The sequence below is a fragment of the Mizuhopecten yessoensis genome, unplaced genomic scaffold, assembly GCF_002113885.1.
Source record: "Mizuhopecten yessoensis strain PY_sf001 unplaced genomic scaffold, ASM211388v2 scaffold8213, whole genome shotgun sequence".
NCBI lineage: Eukaryota > Metazoa > Mollusca > Bivalvia > Pectinida > Pectinidae > Mizuhopecten > Mizuhopecten yessoensis.
This window is the reverse complement of record NW_018407435.1, coordinates 874421-890704: the sequence shown is the minus strand read 5'-3', so window position 1 is coordinate 890704 and position 16284 is coordinate 874421. Positions and strand designations below refer to the sequence as shown.

The following is a 16284-nucleotide window of genomic DNA, read 5'->3' as shown; positions in this document are numbered from 1 at the left end:
AAAAAAATTGGCATAATTTCCTGGCCCCGGGGTGGGGATTGGTGGGGTAGGGGTGAATAAACATGCAACTGTAACCTTCTGATCAACTTCTGAACTGTTATTGATTAAAAATTTTGAAACATCTGGTTTTTTCATAGGGGGGTACTTTTTATACAGGGGGGGTACTTTTTGGTAGGGGTATAAAAAGTATCCGGACACTTTTTATTCTGCATAAAAAGTATCCGGATACTATTTAAGCAGGAGGTACATTTTATGCATGACACCGGGCCCCTCTTAATTTTTTTATTGACTTCAAATTGCTGAAATGGCCCACTGCTCTCAATTTCTAGGATTTTCCCTGCCCGAGTGAAACATTATTAACCTAAGAGAAACAAGAAATAAGATATGACAGTTGCTGTGTATAATGATTATATAACAGATGCACACATTCCCAGAATGCATTTCAAAATTGTTCATCCTTCTAAAATACTAGAAAACAGTCAGATTCTGAACATATGACAATATTAAGTGTATAGTATTTATTTTGATTGATAACTAGTGTACATGGTTGGATAGGAGGTGTATCATTTCAAAAATAGGTAAAAAAAAGATGTAGGAACTTTTGTAAGAGGAACCACTAAATACAGTGAATATATATTATATATATATATATATATATAGGAAGTTTCATTTAAATATTCTCATTGGTTCATAAGTCAGAGAGCTACGTTGCTTCAGATAGGAAAACCGTACATGTTATTATCATGTAACATTAAATATACAAACCTTTGGTCTGTTAATCTGTAAATCTTTTCCTAAATCTTGCTCACATCTTGGCATTCATGGCTTTCACATATATATCTGAACCTGAAAATAAATAAATGACACAATTAAGCATACTACTTCCTGTAAAATCCTAATATCAAAAGGCAAAGCCTTAAAGGAGCGTAACTTTTGTTGATTTCTGATATTTACTGATTCAGAATACTGCTTTCAGAATGAGTTCAGAATGAGGTAAGATAAACTTTATTTAAAGTCGGCAACTCGAGGAATAACAATAAAACAAAAGCTCTAATGAGATTAAGACCGACATAACAATAGGGGAGATAGGAACAAGTTTGGCCCTTTTTTTAGGTATGCAACGTCAGATTTTACCGCCAATTTTTCGATTTTTTATGTATCACAATGTACATGGGCCAAACTTGCCACGGTTTCATTGTCAGAAACTGTCCGGGCCCAAATCGATATTTCAATAAATTCTTATCGTAAAGCAATATGGTAGTGAGTGATTGGCTTGGCTTTGCTTTTAAGTATATCATTTGAAGTAGTCAGTATGTTACACATTTGACCGTAAAAAAATACCAATTCCGTTAACAGAAAGTTCGCATAACTAGAAGTGAGATCATGGTTTTATTTAGATACTACCCTCTCAAAAGTAAATTTCTTATGTTTAGTAATTTTACACTAGAGTTTTTCTTTCCCTTTTTTTCTTGTGAACGCCCAGCCAACTAAACTGCTAAGATCCTTACAAATGTAAATATCGGCTCAAAAACAAAAATATTAGGGGTGGCCGAACTTGCCCCTGTCTCCCGTATGTAGATTTTTTGTATCGTTGATGGTTGGTAAAAATGTATTCACAATATAATTTTTGCATCAATGACGCCTTTTTCTTCCAGTCAAAGCTAAAGTAGATATTTGTTCTTGTGCGTAACGTATATGATTGGTCGGTTTGCGCAGTGGATAGCATGCTCGTCTTCACCAAGATGGCCGGAATCTTGCCCGACCACGCGGGGTTTATCCTGATACTCCATCTTCCTCCTACATTAAGGATTAAATCATCTGCGTACTTCCGTCAGGGCACAATTATTGTTGATTTCGACATAAATGAATTATCCATTGATTCTTTTATGAGTGGTGATGCATACATAAATTATGTAAAGACTATATTTCGTTCATATTCTCAACAAATCAAAATCAAAAGCTGATGAAATTTTAGACGATGAAAAATAAATGTACACGTTGACCTATTGGTTTAATGCGGCTCTTTTTGAAAATATCTCCCGGTAGAAATTTTAACATAACATGGTTGATGACAAAAAGGATCTTCAGAAAACATCCGCGTTTTTACTTTTTGTGCATGTGGCAAAAACTGAAATTAAAAAGTCATGAAGCACCGACAAAGAGATAAATGCAACGGCTATCAGTTCCAAGATTTTCCGGTTATTTTTCATCCTTCCGGAAATAACCGATTAAGGCCGATGGAGTGTGACATGCTTGTGACGTCTTAGTATGATAATCTCTGCCTGCTAGTATCTTTATGTGATAGATTGTTTTCACTCAGAATGTATATTAGTTTTTATCTAAATAAATAAGTTATAAAAGATGTTCATTTATGGGTTGAAACACAATTGTCTTTGCTTCAAGGATACACTTCCTGTTTCCCTACTGGACGTCTACCTCCGGATGAAATTTTTTAAAGGCAAGGTGTAGAAAGGGGAAGCAACTCTGTTTACGCACGCATGTGTTACCATTATATAAAGAGCTTCGCTCGGGCGCCTTTGACGCCCGAGAGCTACGCTCTTAATATATAACACTTTAGAACATAAAACTGTAATAGTGTATATTACTGTGAAAATTATTTAACAACATATTTACCAAGTTTGATATCCTAATATTTTCGATAAGGCCAATGAAATACCAGGTAAAAAAAAACACTTGTGTTTCCGCTATCCCTACCTACCCTGTATTTAGTGGTATACACTGTTAAAGCCAGAACTCGTACTCTATATAAGCAAAGTAAAATACTTTCCAAAAAAAAAATATGCCTGCCTACCTATTTACCCTATTTTCTTCTGAGGATGATAGAGGAAACACTGTGGCAAGTAAAAAAAATTGGCCTATAATAATAATTGTTTCATCATAACAGCCAAACTCTGACAAATATGATGACTTTGATTTCCTGATAGTTAGGAAACATTTTACTCTTGAATACATGCATTCACACATGAGGGATAAATCTAGAAAATATTTTCAATTAGGAACATTTATTGGAATACTTTTTACCCTTTATACTATTATTTCTTCTGATTCGGCCAAGTTATCGGCCATGTTATCCCTGATTAGTATCCATTGTAACTCCATTAATGATAAAAAAAAATACAAACAACATCAGCTACAACAACAACAAAAGGAAATTATTTCATTTCTTATTATTTTTGTGCACCAAAAATAATCTCAATTCATAAGAAAATGTGATTCAATCCCTGAGCCGTTGATACAGGCTACATCCATTAAAGACTTTGAATTTAGTTTGGACAATCATTGGAAACATCTTGAACTGAAATTTCATCACCAAAATGTAGCTCAGGCTACTGTACCAATCTACCTATGAGAGTGACTTTTAAATGAAATTGTTATTTTATATGATATGGACCTGTATGTCATGTATCTTATTAAATTAACTGTGGACAAAATATCATCTTGAATTTTGCAAGGATCAATACAAAAGTAATAAAAGCATTCTATCAAGTTCACAATTTGAAAATGCTAGTGTAACAGTCAAGGAATAAAAAACGGAAACTATAATGCCTTGATGGGAAGCTAGTTTTCTACTGATGCAGTATATAATTTACCCTTGGATGAAGCTCACTTAAGTTCAGCAACGTCCTGATGGGTGCCCCCTGACCTGCATATGTTACATTTAAACATTTTGTGGCAGTGAAGTGATCCTGTGGTATCTTGTAAGGCCAGTTGCCGGTGTTTAGAAAGGGTGCATCAGTACAAAGGGAGGACCCACAGGATTCCCAAAGCCAAGTCTTGGGACATAACTCAGCAGACTTTTTTGAGGGGGAAATTAGTGTACCAGCCAAATGCAAGGAATAATTTACGAGGAGGAATATATTGCTTTACTGGCAAGTTTAAGCTGTTCCTGCAATGCTACATATCTCTGAGATGCACTCATTACTTCAGCAATGTCAAGCCTGTTAAGTGGCTGGATGGGTGCATGCCCACCTGCAGCACATTACACAATTGCCTGTTCGTGCATGTTAAGATGACAAGTATTATACATGTATGTATGTATGTACTTGTTGTTAACACAAAACTTTAAATTGGAAAAAAATATGTAAGAGAATTAGATGAAGACCTTGACATATTGAAAAGAAGAGTAATTCCTGGTGGTGATGTTAATGGCTTTGAAAAAGCCACATGGAAGATATAGGATAAAGTAATTCCTGTAGGAACTCTATCTAAATCAGTGATTTATAACGATAGTTATCGATAAAGGTCTATCGTTATAAATCTCTGATTTAGATAGAGTTCCTACAGGAATTAAGGATACAGCAAACATTAACAGTTATTGACGTGTGCAGCTGCAGATTAGGAAACATACAACATGAACGGAATTCCGCTGGAGAAAGTTACCAGATGAGAAAAAAATAATACGGTTGACAGTCTGTTATTTTTATAAAAGTGAAAGTAGATATTGGTAACTAAATATTATCAAGAGTTACAGTACCGTAGTCATAATCCAAGTACGTTATATTAACTAAGTCACATATGTACCTGTTGTCACATATTAACTTCAAGTAAGATTTGCGACAAATCAATCCTATCTGTAGACCTCCATTCTTCTTTCTATTGGTTTCTAAAACGAAACTGCTTGTTTCGGGAATTCCCTATGTGAATCTAAAAGAAGAAACGATTCTGTTCCGGATTTTATATTTTCGGATTAATGTACTGTAATACATGGAGAATAAGTGTATGTGAATCCAAATACATTAAACTGGACTATATACAAATTTTGTGTCTGACATTTTTTTTATACTTTTACTTTTGAGTTAATATAGCAAATACATGATTATTTATAAAATTTAAGGTTTGTTCGGAGTACCTCGGATCGGTTCGTATTTTTAGGACAAATCGTTAAAGGGGCTCCGAATATAAGTATCCGCGGGAAACGACATTTTAGCGAAATTAAAGCGAATCATGGACCAAACAAAATACGAAGAAGACAACAGTAAAAACTGCGTTCTCGATTCACCTGTACCAGCGTGTGCTAAGTCAGAGCCATGTTATCTAGGGATAGACGAAGCTGGCAGAGGACCAGTCTTAGGTGAGTTTGATTCTGTGGATATTTATTTTAGCTGGTGCACAGGTGATGAGCGTACATGTACATTAATATTGTACATGTCATGTAGTAGCTGCGATAAGGTAGCTTTCTGACGACGAGAGATTTTTTTTATATAATGCGGGGAAGAGGAGGACGGGTATTAATATTAGTACTATAGTCATGTAGCTGCACAAGTTTGGTCCCAGCTCTCAATTACATTTTATCTGATTAAAATGGTTCGATTATGTCCCTGCGTAAAAATGTCATTTTAATGTGCTTATTGAAGCGGACCAGCAAATATGTAATAAGCCTTATATAATTAGCTTGTAGATCAAAGTACTAAAATGTTTCAAAGTCAAGCATAATATTCGAATTCTATGTGGATGTATATATAGGAACATTTGAATGAGAGGAAAAAGAAAGCCGGACGCTGTTCGAGCCCCCGGGACCATCCAAGCTCAAATGGGACATACAACTAATTGAGCTACATACTCTATACCTGTTCACTGTTAATACTAACTCAATAACTAGAGGGTGCAGTCGCCTTCTTACTTCTCATTAGAGGGTGCAGTCCCCTTCTAACTTTTCACTAGAGGGCAAAGTCCCCTTCTAACTTCTCACTAGAGGGTGCAGTCCCCTTCTAACTTCTCACTAGAGGGTGCAGTCTCCTTCCAACTTTTCACTAGAGGGCAAAGTCCCCTTCTAACTTCTCACTAGAGGGTGCAGTCTCCTTCCAACTTCTCACTAGAGGGTGCACGCAGTTCCCTTCTCACTTCTCACTAGAGGGAATTTCCCTTTCATTTGGTAGAAGAGCAGGCTGGGAAGCTGGGATAGGGGTCGTTTGATCCCCTGATGGAAGCAATGAAACTACTCTCTCCCTTTACATGTCAATGTATATAGTGACCACCAGATCTGGACTACTGATCATGGTTACATGGAAATTTGTCATGGGAATGTTAGGTATACACATATACCATGGCCAGGGAATCTTATGCTTATTGTGCATGATGGTAAATTAAATCTCATTGTTGAGGTCTGAATATTTACAGTGATCATTTTGGCCCAATGTCAAAAAGAGATGTAACTTTAGTGGGTAAAAGTGGGTTAGTTAAATTTTATTGCAAGACAAAAAGGTCATGTTTTAATCAAAAGGTAATGTTTAAAAAGATTAAATTAAAACACCACAGACTTATACAACCAGTTCCATGATAATGCTAACAGATTCTTTCATTATGCCATTAATATTTCATTGCGTAAATAATCATATCCTGTCCAGATATTTTGTCTAAGGCACGAGTTGTGTACAGAAAGTGATAATTTATTCTCCGGCATACCATGTATACATTGTAACCAAAAGGCCTCCATTTTTTGTTCCCAGGTCCAATGGTGTATGGAATTTGCTATAGCCCAGTCTCCATGAAAGAAAAGTTTGGAGAAATGGGGTTCGCAGGTATGTTAATTTACTCACCATCCACATACAGTAGCAATATAGATAAACAATGTGAACAGATTTTAAATCCCCCCACTATTTTATGGGGGTAGGGTGGCGCCATCCATACTGGGGATGCTTCCTGGATACTGGGGGGGGGGGGGATGGGCATATATAGTGTAACCAATGCCCAACCTGTTCTGAATCAATGATCAACATTTTTAACACTCTAGTGATTCTGCTTACTAGATTGATGCTAAAAATGTTAGAAAAATAAGTTAAATATTAATGATTGAGCTACAAGTCCACTTCATAATGTGAAAGTATTTGTTATAATTCATAACAACTTAAAAAAAAAATAACAGTCACTCAGTGACATAAGTCCTACATGTACATGTCTTTGTGGTTCATTCAATTTTCAGATTCAAAGACATTGACGGAGGAACAGAGGGAGAAAATATTTGAGCGGATGGACAAAGAGACGGACACGCTACTGGGCTGGGTGGTGGAGATTCTGTCTCCTACATACATATCCAACAGTATGCTGAGCAGGTAACTTTTATTAATCTCAGTGACCATGACAGTTGATTGATCAAACAGAAAATCAATTAATGTGTTTCCTCTAACCTGATCTTACTTTCATATCTTTGTGCTGACCCTGCAGTTCTTATTTTCATATTCAAGGCATGATTCAGTAAATTCAGGTTTCGTTCATTATACAAAACTTAAATTCATTTAAACTAAAACGTAAATGAAGAAAAGAGACTTTTTCCTGGTTTTTTCGATTCCCCCATATTGTGACCTGTGTGCTTCCACGCTAGCTAGCCAGCAAGAGCGATTAATATAAGTTGATAAAACTTCTTTTAGAAATGTTGCAACTTAAAAATCTGTTCCATAATTGTTGTGAAATAAGTAAAATTTCATTTTAGTCTCATTTGGTTATAGTACTGTAATATGTATATTTGATAAAACGCTGATGTGATAACTAGATTTTAACTTTGAAAGTTTTAAAATATGTTCATCTTTCAGGACAAAGTACAATTTGAATGCCCTGTCACACGATTGTGCAATCCGACTGATACAGAATGCTCTTGACAAAGGCGTGCATGTCACAGAGGTAAATAAATATTAAATTAAATAATTGGTTACTGAAAAGTACTATAAGTATGTATAGTAAAATGTAGCTTTAACAGTATATCTAGCAAAATGCAAACAGATTTACAAATGAGAAGCAATATTAACGCATTGACCCCTGAAGACGCATTTGAACTCTTCCTATTCAAAGGTTGGAATAGTTCATTATGAAATTTCAGGGGTGAATGAGTTAAATGATGCCTCCACATATATTTATGTATTTTTTCTTTCGGATGTTTTGTTATCAAGTATTAGGGATGTGACAAAGCTAAATATATAGAGATCAGAAGGATAGACTTACACTTAGGCAATTCGGCTGTTTTGCTGACATTTTTGCCATTTTGGTCACTGCATGATGATGTTAGTAGATTAGGAGTTACTCCCCCTTGTTCACCTGTGTTGGACAAGGGGAAGTAGACCTGGCCAAGTAGGTTATTATATATAAGCCCCCTGTTTTCTCATCTGGATGGTTTCTTTTACTTTTCTTAAATGTTGATTGTTCACCCTGTCCGAGATCTTAGCCTGTTCTCCCTTTCCGAGATCTTGGCCTGTTTTCCCTGTCGGAGATCTTGGCCTGTTCTCCTTGTCCCAGATCTTAGTCTTGTCTCCCTGTCCGAGATCTAAGCCTGTTCTCCTTGTCTGAGATCTTAGCCTTTTCTCCCTGTCCGAGATATTAGCCTGTTCAAGATATTTGCCTGTTCTCCTTGTCCAAGATCTTAGTCTGGTTTCCCTGTTAGAGATCCTAGCCTGTTATCCCCATCTCACTGTCCATGATCTTAGCCTCTTCTCACTGTTCGAGATCTTAGCCTACTCTACCCATCCACGATCTTAGCCTGTTTTCCCTGTCCTAGATCATAGCCTGTTCTCCTTGTCCCAGATCTTAGCCTGTTCTTCCTATTCAAGATCTTTGCTTGTTCTCACCGTCCATGGTCATAGCCTGTTCTCACTGTCCCAGATCTTAGCCTACTCTACCTGTCCAGGATCTTAGCCTGTTCTCACTCTCCTGATATCTTAGCCTACTCTACCCATCCAGGATCTTAGCCTGTTCTCCCTGTCCCAGATCTTAGCCTGTTCTCTCTGTCAGAGATCTTAGTCTGTTCTCACCATCCAAGATCTTAGCCTGTTTTCTCCATCCAAGATCTTAGCCTGTTTTCTCCATCCATGATCTTAGCCTGTTCTCACTGTCAGAGATCTTAGCCTGTTCTCCTTGTCCTAAATCTTAGCCAGTTCTCCCTGTCCTAGATCTTAGCCTGTTCTCCCTGTCCTTGATCTTAGCCTGTTCTCCTTGTCCTAGAACTTAGCCTGTTCTCCTTGTCCCAGATCTTAGCCTGTTCTCTCTGTCAGAGATCTTAGTCTGTTCTCACCATCCGAGATCTTAGCCTGTTCTCATTGTCCCAGATCTTAGCCTGTTCTCCCTGTCCGAGATCTTAGCCTGTTTTCCCTGTCCTAGATCTTAGCCTGTTTCCAGTCTTTTACATGTGCAAAAACATTCTAAGAGTCTTAGTTTAAGATCAAATTTTGGGCCAGGTGGTAGCTAATTATCTATTGACCCATCCCACTAGTCACAAAAAGAAGAAAGTGGCAAATTAATGATAGGTATTATTAAAGTTTTTTTTTTTCCAAAACTCTTTACAGTTTTAATTGAGATATTGATAACAAAATTCAATAAAAAAAAAAAGCTGGTTTGACGTTACAGGATATATTTATCATTTGAATTTATTTCTATTGTGCCTAATTCTGCAGGTATACGTGGACACTGTAGGAGATCCAGTCAAATACCAGACAAAGCTGAAACTACTGTTCCCCGAGATAGACATCACTGTGGCCAAGAAGGCTGATTCCCTCTACCCCATCGTTGGAGCAGCCAGTATATGCGCCAAGGTACTTGGGTAATTCTTCAAGCAAGCAAACAAACAAGCAAGTCAGATGACACAAAACCCAGAAATTATATATCCCGAATTGGATTCCATGAAGAAGAGATAGCTCCCTTTATCACAGTCAATGCTGTCAGATTTTATATTGAATTTGTGCAGTTAAATCTGTATAAAGAGACCATCAAAGGAATAGGCTCAAAAGTGGTCTAATAACAGACAAGGGACACCAAACAAATAAAATGTGTGTTTTAGGATTCCCGACCTGGCCTAGATTTTCCAGCCGACCCCTAGACTTTTATCACCTACTTGTACATTTGTACTACCTAAAGTTAATCTTTTAGCCAGACAAAGTTCACAGCCATTTATTCAAATGTACTTTCTTCCTGTTGTAGGAGTCTGACCCTATATTCTTGACAAAACAATTGCCTTTGTAATGTGTGGAAATGCGTTGTAAAATTTGATATAAAGCATAATATTGATTCATGAAAACAAAAAATAATAATAATGAAATTATTTCCCTATCTACCTACCCTATTTTGTTTCAGGCATGTTACATGAAACACTAATATAGTTTTTTGGCTTAATTAATGTAACACTATTCTGTACACAGGTATGTCGAGACAAGGCCGTGAAGAGCTGGGTATTCTCCGAGGGTATAACAATGGCAGAGGACACAAGTTATGGCTCAGGGTATCCCGGAGGTCAGTGTTCATCGTAACTTTTTATCGTGTGGACATTTTTCAGCAGTTCTTAAATATAACCCTTTCACCACTGTAGACCATAATGGACCCCTCCATATCAATGCATGGTAGAGTCTATACTAAAGTTACATAGGGGTGAAAGGGTTAATAAGATAGTTTAACAGTCATCGTAATAATGTGTAACATGCATTGAAGAGTTAGATAAAGTGAAAATATTGGATATTGAATAAGTATACGATGTACCTTATTTCACTTGAGCCTTTAAGATTGTTTCGTTCTGTAACATCAATCAACCTATCTTACCATATTGCACATATGGGCACGTATTATCACACAATGGGCCGATCAATTGTTCATCACACAGTTGTGCGCACCATTTGCGGACAATGTGCACACAGTAATTTTGGTGCATTATGCAATCCCACAACTGTATATATACTGTTGATAAAAAAAAATGTTGAAAAAAAAATTGCCTCTGCAATATTTCTATTTGTGCTATAAATGTCCGAACAAGATATTGGAGACTTTGATTTAGAATTTTTGTTACTATATCATAATACATTATCATCAAAATAAAGGTCTGTTTCATCCTACAGCAATGTATTTCAAAGTACAGTTTCAGCTCTTCCATTTTGTTCAAATTCCAAACATGAATTCCACATCTCAATTTTCTATTGTAAGCCTAGTACATTGTAATAGCTGGTGGTATTGAAAAGTGACATGACAATCAATTTATCATTTCAATGTAAAAAATGCATTCGATCCAATTCCTGATCATAAAAATGACACTAATATTATAAAATTCACTTTGCTTCATTATGGTTTTTTTTTGGTTTTTTTTTTGGTTTTTTTCAAAGGAATCAGTTTTGAAATAATTTATGTTTACCAAAATTGAAAATGTTTACAGCGGTTGATATGTTTCCTTTGATAATGAGAAATTTAAATTCTCAATATTTTGTGATTTATTGGCAGATCCCAACACCAAGAAGTTTATGAATGACAAGTTGGATAAGGTGTTTGGATATCCCCAGTTTGTCCGATTTGGCTGGTCAACTGCCTCCCAGCTCATAGAAAAACAGGGCTATCCTGCAGAGTGGTAAGTTAGCGGAAGAAAGAATGAAATATTAACCTTTCACCACTGTAGACCGTAATGGACTCATCCATAGCAATGCATGGTAGAGTCTACGAAAGTTACATAGGAATGAAAGGATTAAAATCAATTTGATATTTTTCTGTGATTAGGAATAGGAGGGATATAGACAATGGCATTGGTGATTTTATTCCGTTCAACTTTAAACGTATCATCTGTTACAATGTCTCATTTACAGTCCTGAAAAAGGACAAGTATGGATTTTATCAATGTTGTAATAATACACAGGGTAGAAGTCTTAGAGAAGACGAAAGTCGTAAGTTAAATCTTTATTCAAAACTGAAAACCATAGTTACATGTACCAAACTATTCATGTATAGTAGTCTGACTGTCTTTACTGACATGTTCAATTTCGTTTGAAATTTAGAAAGTCAAAGTTAAACAGTGCCGAAAATTTCACTATACACTAGTTTGAAATGTTTTAAAGTAAAATCTTGCTGAATGTCTGGTTCACATATAACCAGATTATACCAGGTTCACTGAAGTCAAGAGTGCACGTTAATAGATAAGTGTATTAAATTCTAATTGCATACAAACTTGTTTTAAGATGATTCATGCTTGTTAGAGGTGTGTGTTATGTTTAAAGATGTTAGTGGTCACCAGTGTAGGAATATAATTTAAATTTCCCGCGGTTCGTAGAATAGCGGGAAATTTAAATTGTAGGTACGTGGCAATCGTATAGGTTGAGAAGCACTTGCGGTTTATAGCGACCCATGAGATTGTTTCGAAAGCGTAGGGCGTGATGGGGTTAGTTTGTTAGGCATTCTAGCTTTTGGTCAGCTCAGGAACGGACCGTTTGAATTCAACATAATTCATTGTAATATAAGGGAAATAATAGCTTGTAACTCTTATATGTATGAAGATCGTGTTTATACTCCATGTTTAGAAATCCCAGCAAGGTAAACCTGAAGCATCGGGCTGGTACACCTCCTGTATCCCTGAAATGGGTTTTCAGGTTGGGTGGCAGGCTTGGTTTATTTAGATAAACATGGTCTGAGAGGGGGAGATTGTAGAGTGTGGGTTACATGTATGATATATATATGTGCATAAACAAAGATTTAAATTAAACGCCGACTCGGTCGTTCCTAAACGCCGAGCAGCTAATTGCATATAAGGAGTTTGTTGTTTATTATACGGAGTAGTAAGTATATAGAGGACCAAGTGGCGGGTCTCACATGTGGTTCTGCAAACTTTACTCTTCCAGAGTGCCTTTGAATTTTTATGTCGGCTATAATTTTGGTGAAGTTTTATGATGCCTTTCCTTTTGTTTTGGTGTCTCCTTACTTCCTGTTGTCATTTCTTCTTGTTAACTTGTTCTTGTAGTTAGTTTTGACAGTTAACATTCAGCAGAGATTAAAATAATTTCGTTGTTGTCATTGTTTGCAGGGAAGATGATGATGACGACGATGATGATGCCTCTAAGAATACTCCAGCCCTGACAGCATTCTTCAGCAAGAAAGGGGAAGACAGAAAAATGCAGAGACATAAATATTTCAAAGACAGATGTTTGGCTTCTATTAGTGAATTATGAAATGAACGTTAATGCTTTCAAAGTTTCTTGTTGTCTTTTGTGAATTAAGAAACATGTGCCTTGTCCATTAAAATATGTTTCTGCTAATCTAGGAAATGTTCCACTGTTAGAGAGGGTTGGTTTTGGTTATTAGTCCCATAACAGTACTACTGAATGGGACTATAGATTACACTCTGCTTACAGTCATTTCATCAGTCAGTTAGTCCTTTCATCACTTTGTCTTGGGCAGATCCCAAATATACTAAGGTCAAATTGCCAAATTTTGCATACTGAAATTAGATCTTGTCCCCTATTGTGAAAGTCTTCAAGATTGGGTTTAAAATGATCCTTGTTTTGGTTTTTATCAGCTCAGTGGCAAAGAAATATTGATAACCTTGATTGATTGATAGGTTTACGTCCGCTTCACTACCGAATAGTTCAGTTATCCAGCAGACGAAGAACAGAAAGGAAAATGAGCAGAAGGGATAAAGTATGTAGTAAAGAGTAGAAGAAGGGGGATAGGTTAGAGAAGGAGCCGTCTATCCTATATATATTTACTGTATAAGTCTTGTTTTTGTAAGACGGCTCCTATGCCTAATGTTGCCTTAACCTAACACTGGTCGTACAGCATCACCAAGTCTGGACCGGAAGTGAGGTACTGTGCCGTTGCCAGCCACACCAGCCCCTGCCTATTCTATGAATTTGGCTTGTATATAAAATTTGGAAGTCCTTCTAAATGTCTTAATAAAGGGACCCTAGTTCTAACGGATTAAAAGTTTGAATAAAGCTGTCTCTATCCTCTGTGTCGGTGTTTACGCGCCTACTCTTTTTCGAAAAAAACAGAGGGTTTCTATCTCAATTTTTTTAGTGAGTATGTGGACGGACATGCTCTTGTATAATACAAGAAAATACCAATTGAATTGTACTTAACACCCAGTGCAACCCTTCGGAGAGTTTTCTGACCATTCCATCTCCATTCAATACTATATAAGGACATTATTATTTTGGACAAGTACCCTAAAATACACATTATCATTACCCTTTGTTAATCCTTTCACCCGTATGTAACTTTACTAGATTCTACCATGCATTGATCTAGATGAGTCCATTATGGTCTACAGTGGTGAAAGGGGTTAATTTTTAATTGCTTTGTCCACGCCATACATATGTATTTGATATACTCGGTCAGGCACAATGATTCAATTTTGTATGCAAATACATCTTTGGATGGGAGTGCCACACTCCTAAATGTATGTATACCTTGCAATAAAATAATTGCCTTATGTAAGATAATATTTCACTGTTATAAAAGGTTCTGGTTATTTTTCCAGTATCAACACAGTACCAACAGAATCAAGATAAAAAGTTCAGAATCGGAAAAATTATTCATTTTCACACAAACAGCTATTCCTGAAATTAATATGTAGGATTTCTTTAGCCTTCCTTTCCCTTGATAGGCCTTGCATGGTTTAAGCAAACTGTCCTCTGAACTGGAATTTCCTATATACAGTAACCTGCCTTCCTTAATTCCGTTTGGATATAACTGTAGCAGTTTGGCTTGGAGACGATTGATCTTTTAAAGCGCTTTAGAGTGGCTTATGTTAGCTAGATATATAGGGCGCTATATCAAATGGTGTATATTATTTATTATTATTATCTTTGGTACCTTGAATATGGATGAAGTTCATTCATTTGAACAAATTTGTGGTAGCCCTTCATCCAAGCATGCTACTGACAAAATATCATCAACCTGGGTTTTCTTCAACCAAGCTCATGGTCACTTTCACAGTGTTAGATTCGTTGTTGCTCGTTGGAAGTTTAAGACAACACAGGAGACAATGGGGTATTGCCGACAGAAAGGGATGTCAATGTTAACACTCAGAATAATTAGTATTTCTTACCAAAGTCCAGCAAGGTCTGGTTTTCTTCTCAGGAAGGATTTGTCTTGAGATGAAAAAAGGTTTGATATTAGTTTTGCATTAACATGTAGGTATAGTTGTACACACCATGTATTTACAGATCTCAAATTAAGGTTACTAGGAAAATAAAATGTATTGCATTATAAATAATATTTAATGAAAACATAAAAAAATGTTTTTTTACTTCTGCTTGTTAGCGTTAAACATCTTTGAGAAGGTAAAACATAATTAATAATTTGAGGTTCTTGTATACCGCTTTGTCACAATCTAGTTCGTAGGTCGTCTCAAAGCGGTTCACACACTATTATCCGTGGTTATATATAAGGCCTTTAAAATTTGCAACCAGCTTATATATTTCTCTACTCACTGGCATGGGGAGCATACAGTCGGTGCTGCCATTTCGACGCTCACAGCTAGCATTCAATCATTCTAGTACTGCCAAACCGCGTACTCATTTACAGCTGAGTAGACTGGAACAAGCGGAGTTGAGTATCTTGCTCAAAAATACAACACTGCCGTGCCGTGACGCGAACCAGCAACCTTTCGGTCACGAGCCCAGCGTCCTACCACTAGATTACAGTGCCTCCTAAAAAGGAATATTCAGTTTCTACTTCTGCTAAGCGTTAAACATCTCAGAGAAGGTAAAACATAAAAAGAATATTCAGTTTCTACTTCCGATAATTAGCGTTAAACATCTTTGAGATGGTAAATACAGAAACATATTTCGCTAATTGGCGTTAAACATCTTTGAGATGGTAAAACAGAACACATTTCGCTAATTGGCGTAAACATCTCTGAGATGGTAAAACATAAAAATATTCAGTTTCTACTCCTGCCAAGCGTAAACATATTTGAGAAGTTAAAACATGAAAAGAAAATTCAGTTAATATTGCTTAGCGTTAAACACACTGGCTGCAGTAATATAAGGAGTCTGACATTCTAGCTATAGCTATATATATATATATAAGTGCTCATGAGTATAACGTACATATGTCGCGGGTTCGAGGCCTACGTATATATACGTTGGGCAGTTTTCCCAGGTACTGGCTGTAGGGTCGGTGGTTTTTCTCCGGGAGCTCCGGCTTTCCTCTAAATGACCATATACTGTAGCTGTGTATACGTATAGGACGTGAAACACAAACAAACCAAACCAAATAAGCGTTAAACAATTCAGTGGCGGATCCAGAGGTTTTTTTGGGGGGCTTCAAGAAACCCCCACCCTGAGATTTTTCTTTAAAATTCATGTATTTCCCCCATTTTCCTCAAACTTTCCCCACATGGAACCCCCCTACCCCAGATAGGTCTCTGGACCCGCCACTGAAAATCTTTGAAGCCTAACTAACCATTCTTACTAGAACTGCTAAATACAATGTATTCATATGTACATTGTACCTATATAGGGTGGTACGATATACGTATACTCTGGTTTCGTTAGCAACACTAGATCACAGTCAAGCCTCGGGCGGTTAGTATGTCCA

General features: G+C 36.7%; 2 protein-coding genes across 2 annotated transcripts in view; one reads left to right on the top strand and one right to left on the bottom strand.

Annotated features, from left to right (window-relative positions):
- The window catches only part of LOC110455419, a 20249-nt gene extending 15601 nt beyond the window's left edge, over nucleotides 1-4648 (bottom strand). The window contains exons 1-2 of the mRNA XM_021505549.1: nucleotides 4543-4648; nucleotides 766-846 (exon numbers count right to left, since the gene is read on the bottom strand). The gene's annotated coding sequence lies outside the window, so the exon portion shown is untranslated. The remainder of the gene's footprint in view (nucleotides 1-765; nucleotides 847-4542) is intronic.
- A 269-nt stretch (nucleotides 4649-4917) lies between these two features.
- LOC110455438 (ribonuclease H2 subunit A-like) lies at nucleotides 4918-14518 on the top strand. Its single transcript, XM_021505576.1, has 8 exons — nucleotides 4918-5092; nucleotides 6468-6539; nucleotides 6941-7070; nucleotides 7548-7635; nucleotides 9396-9533; nucleotides 10137-10227; nucleotides 11200-11323; nucleotides 12764-14518. Exons 1-8 carry the CDS (start codon nucleotides 4966-4968, stop codon nucleotides 12906-12908), a joined length of 915 nt encoding a protein of 304 aa, XP_021361251.1. The 5' UTR covers nucleotides 4918-4965; the 3' UTR covers nucleotides 12909-14518.
- The last annotated feature ends 1766 nt before the right edge of the window (nucleotides 14519-16284 follow it).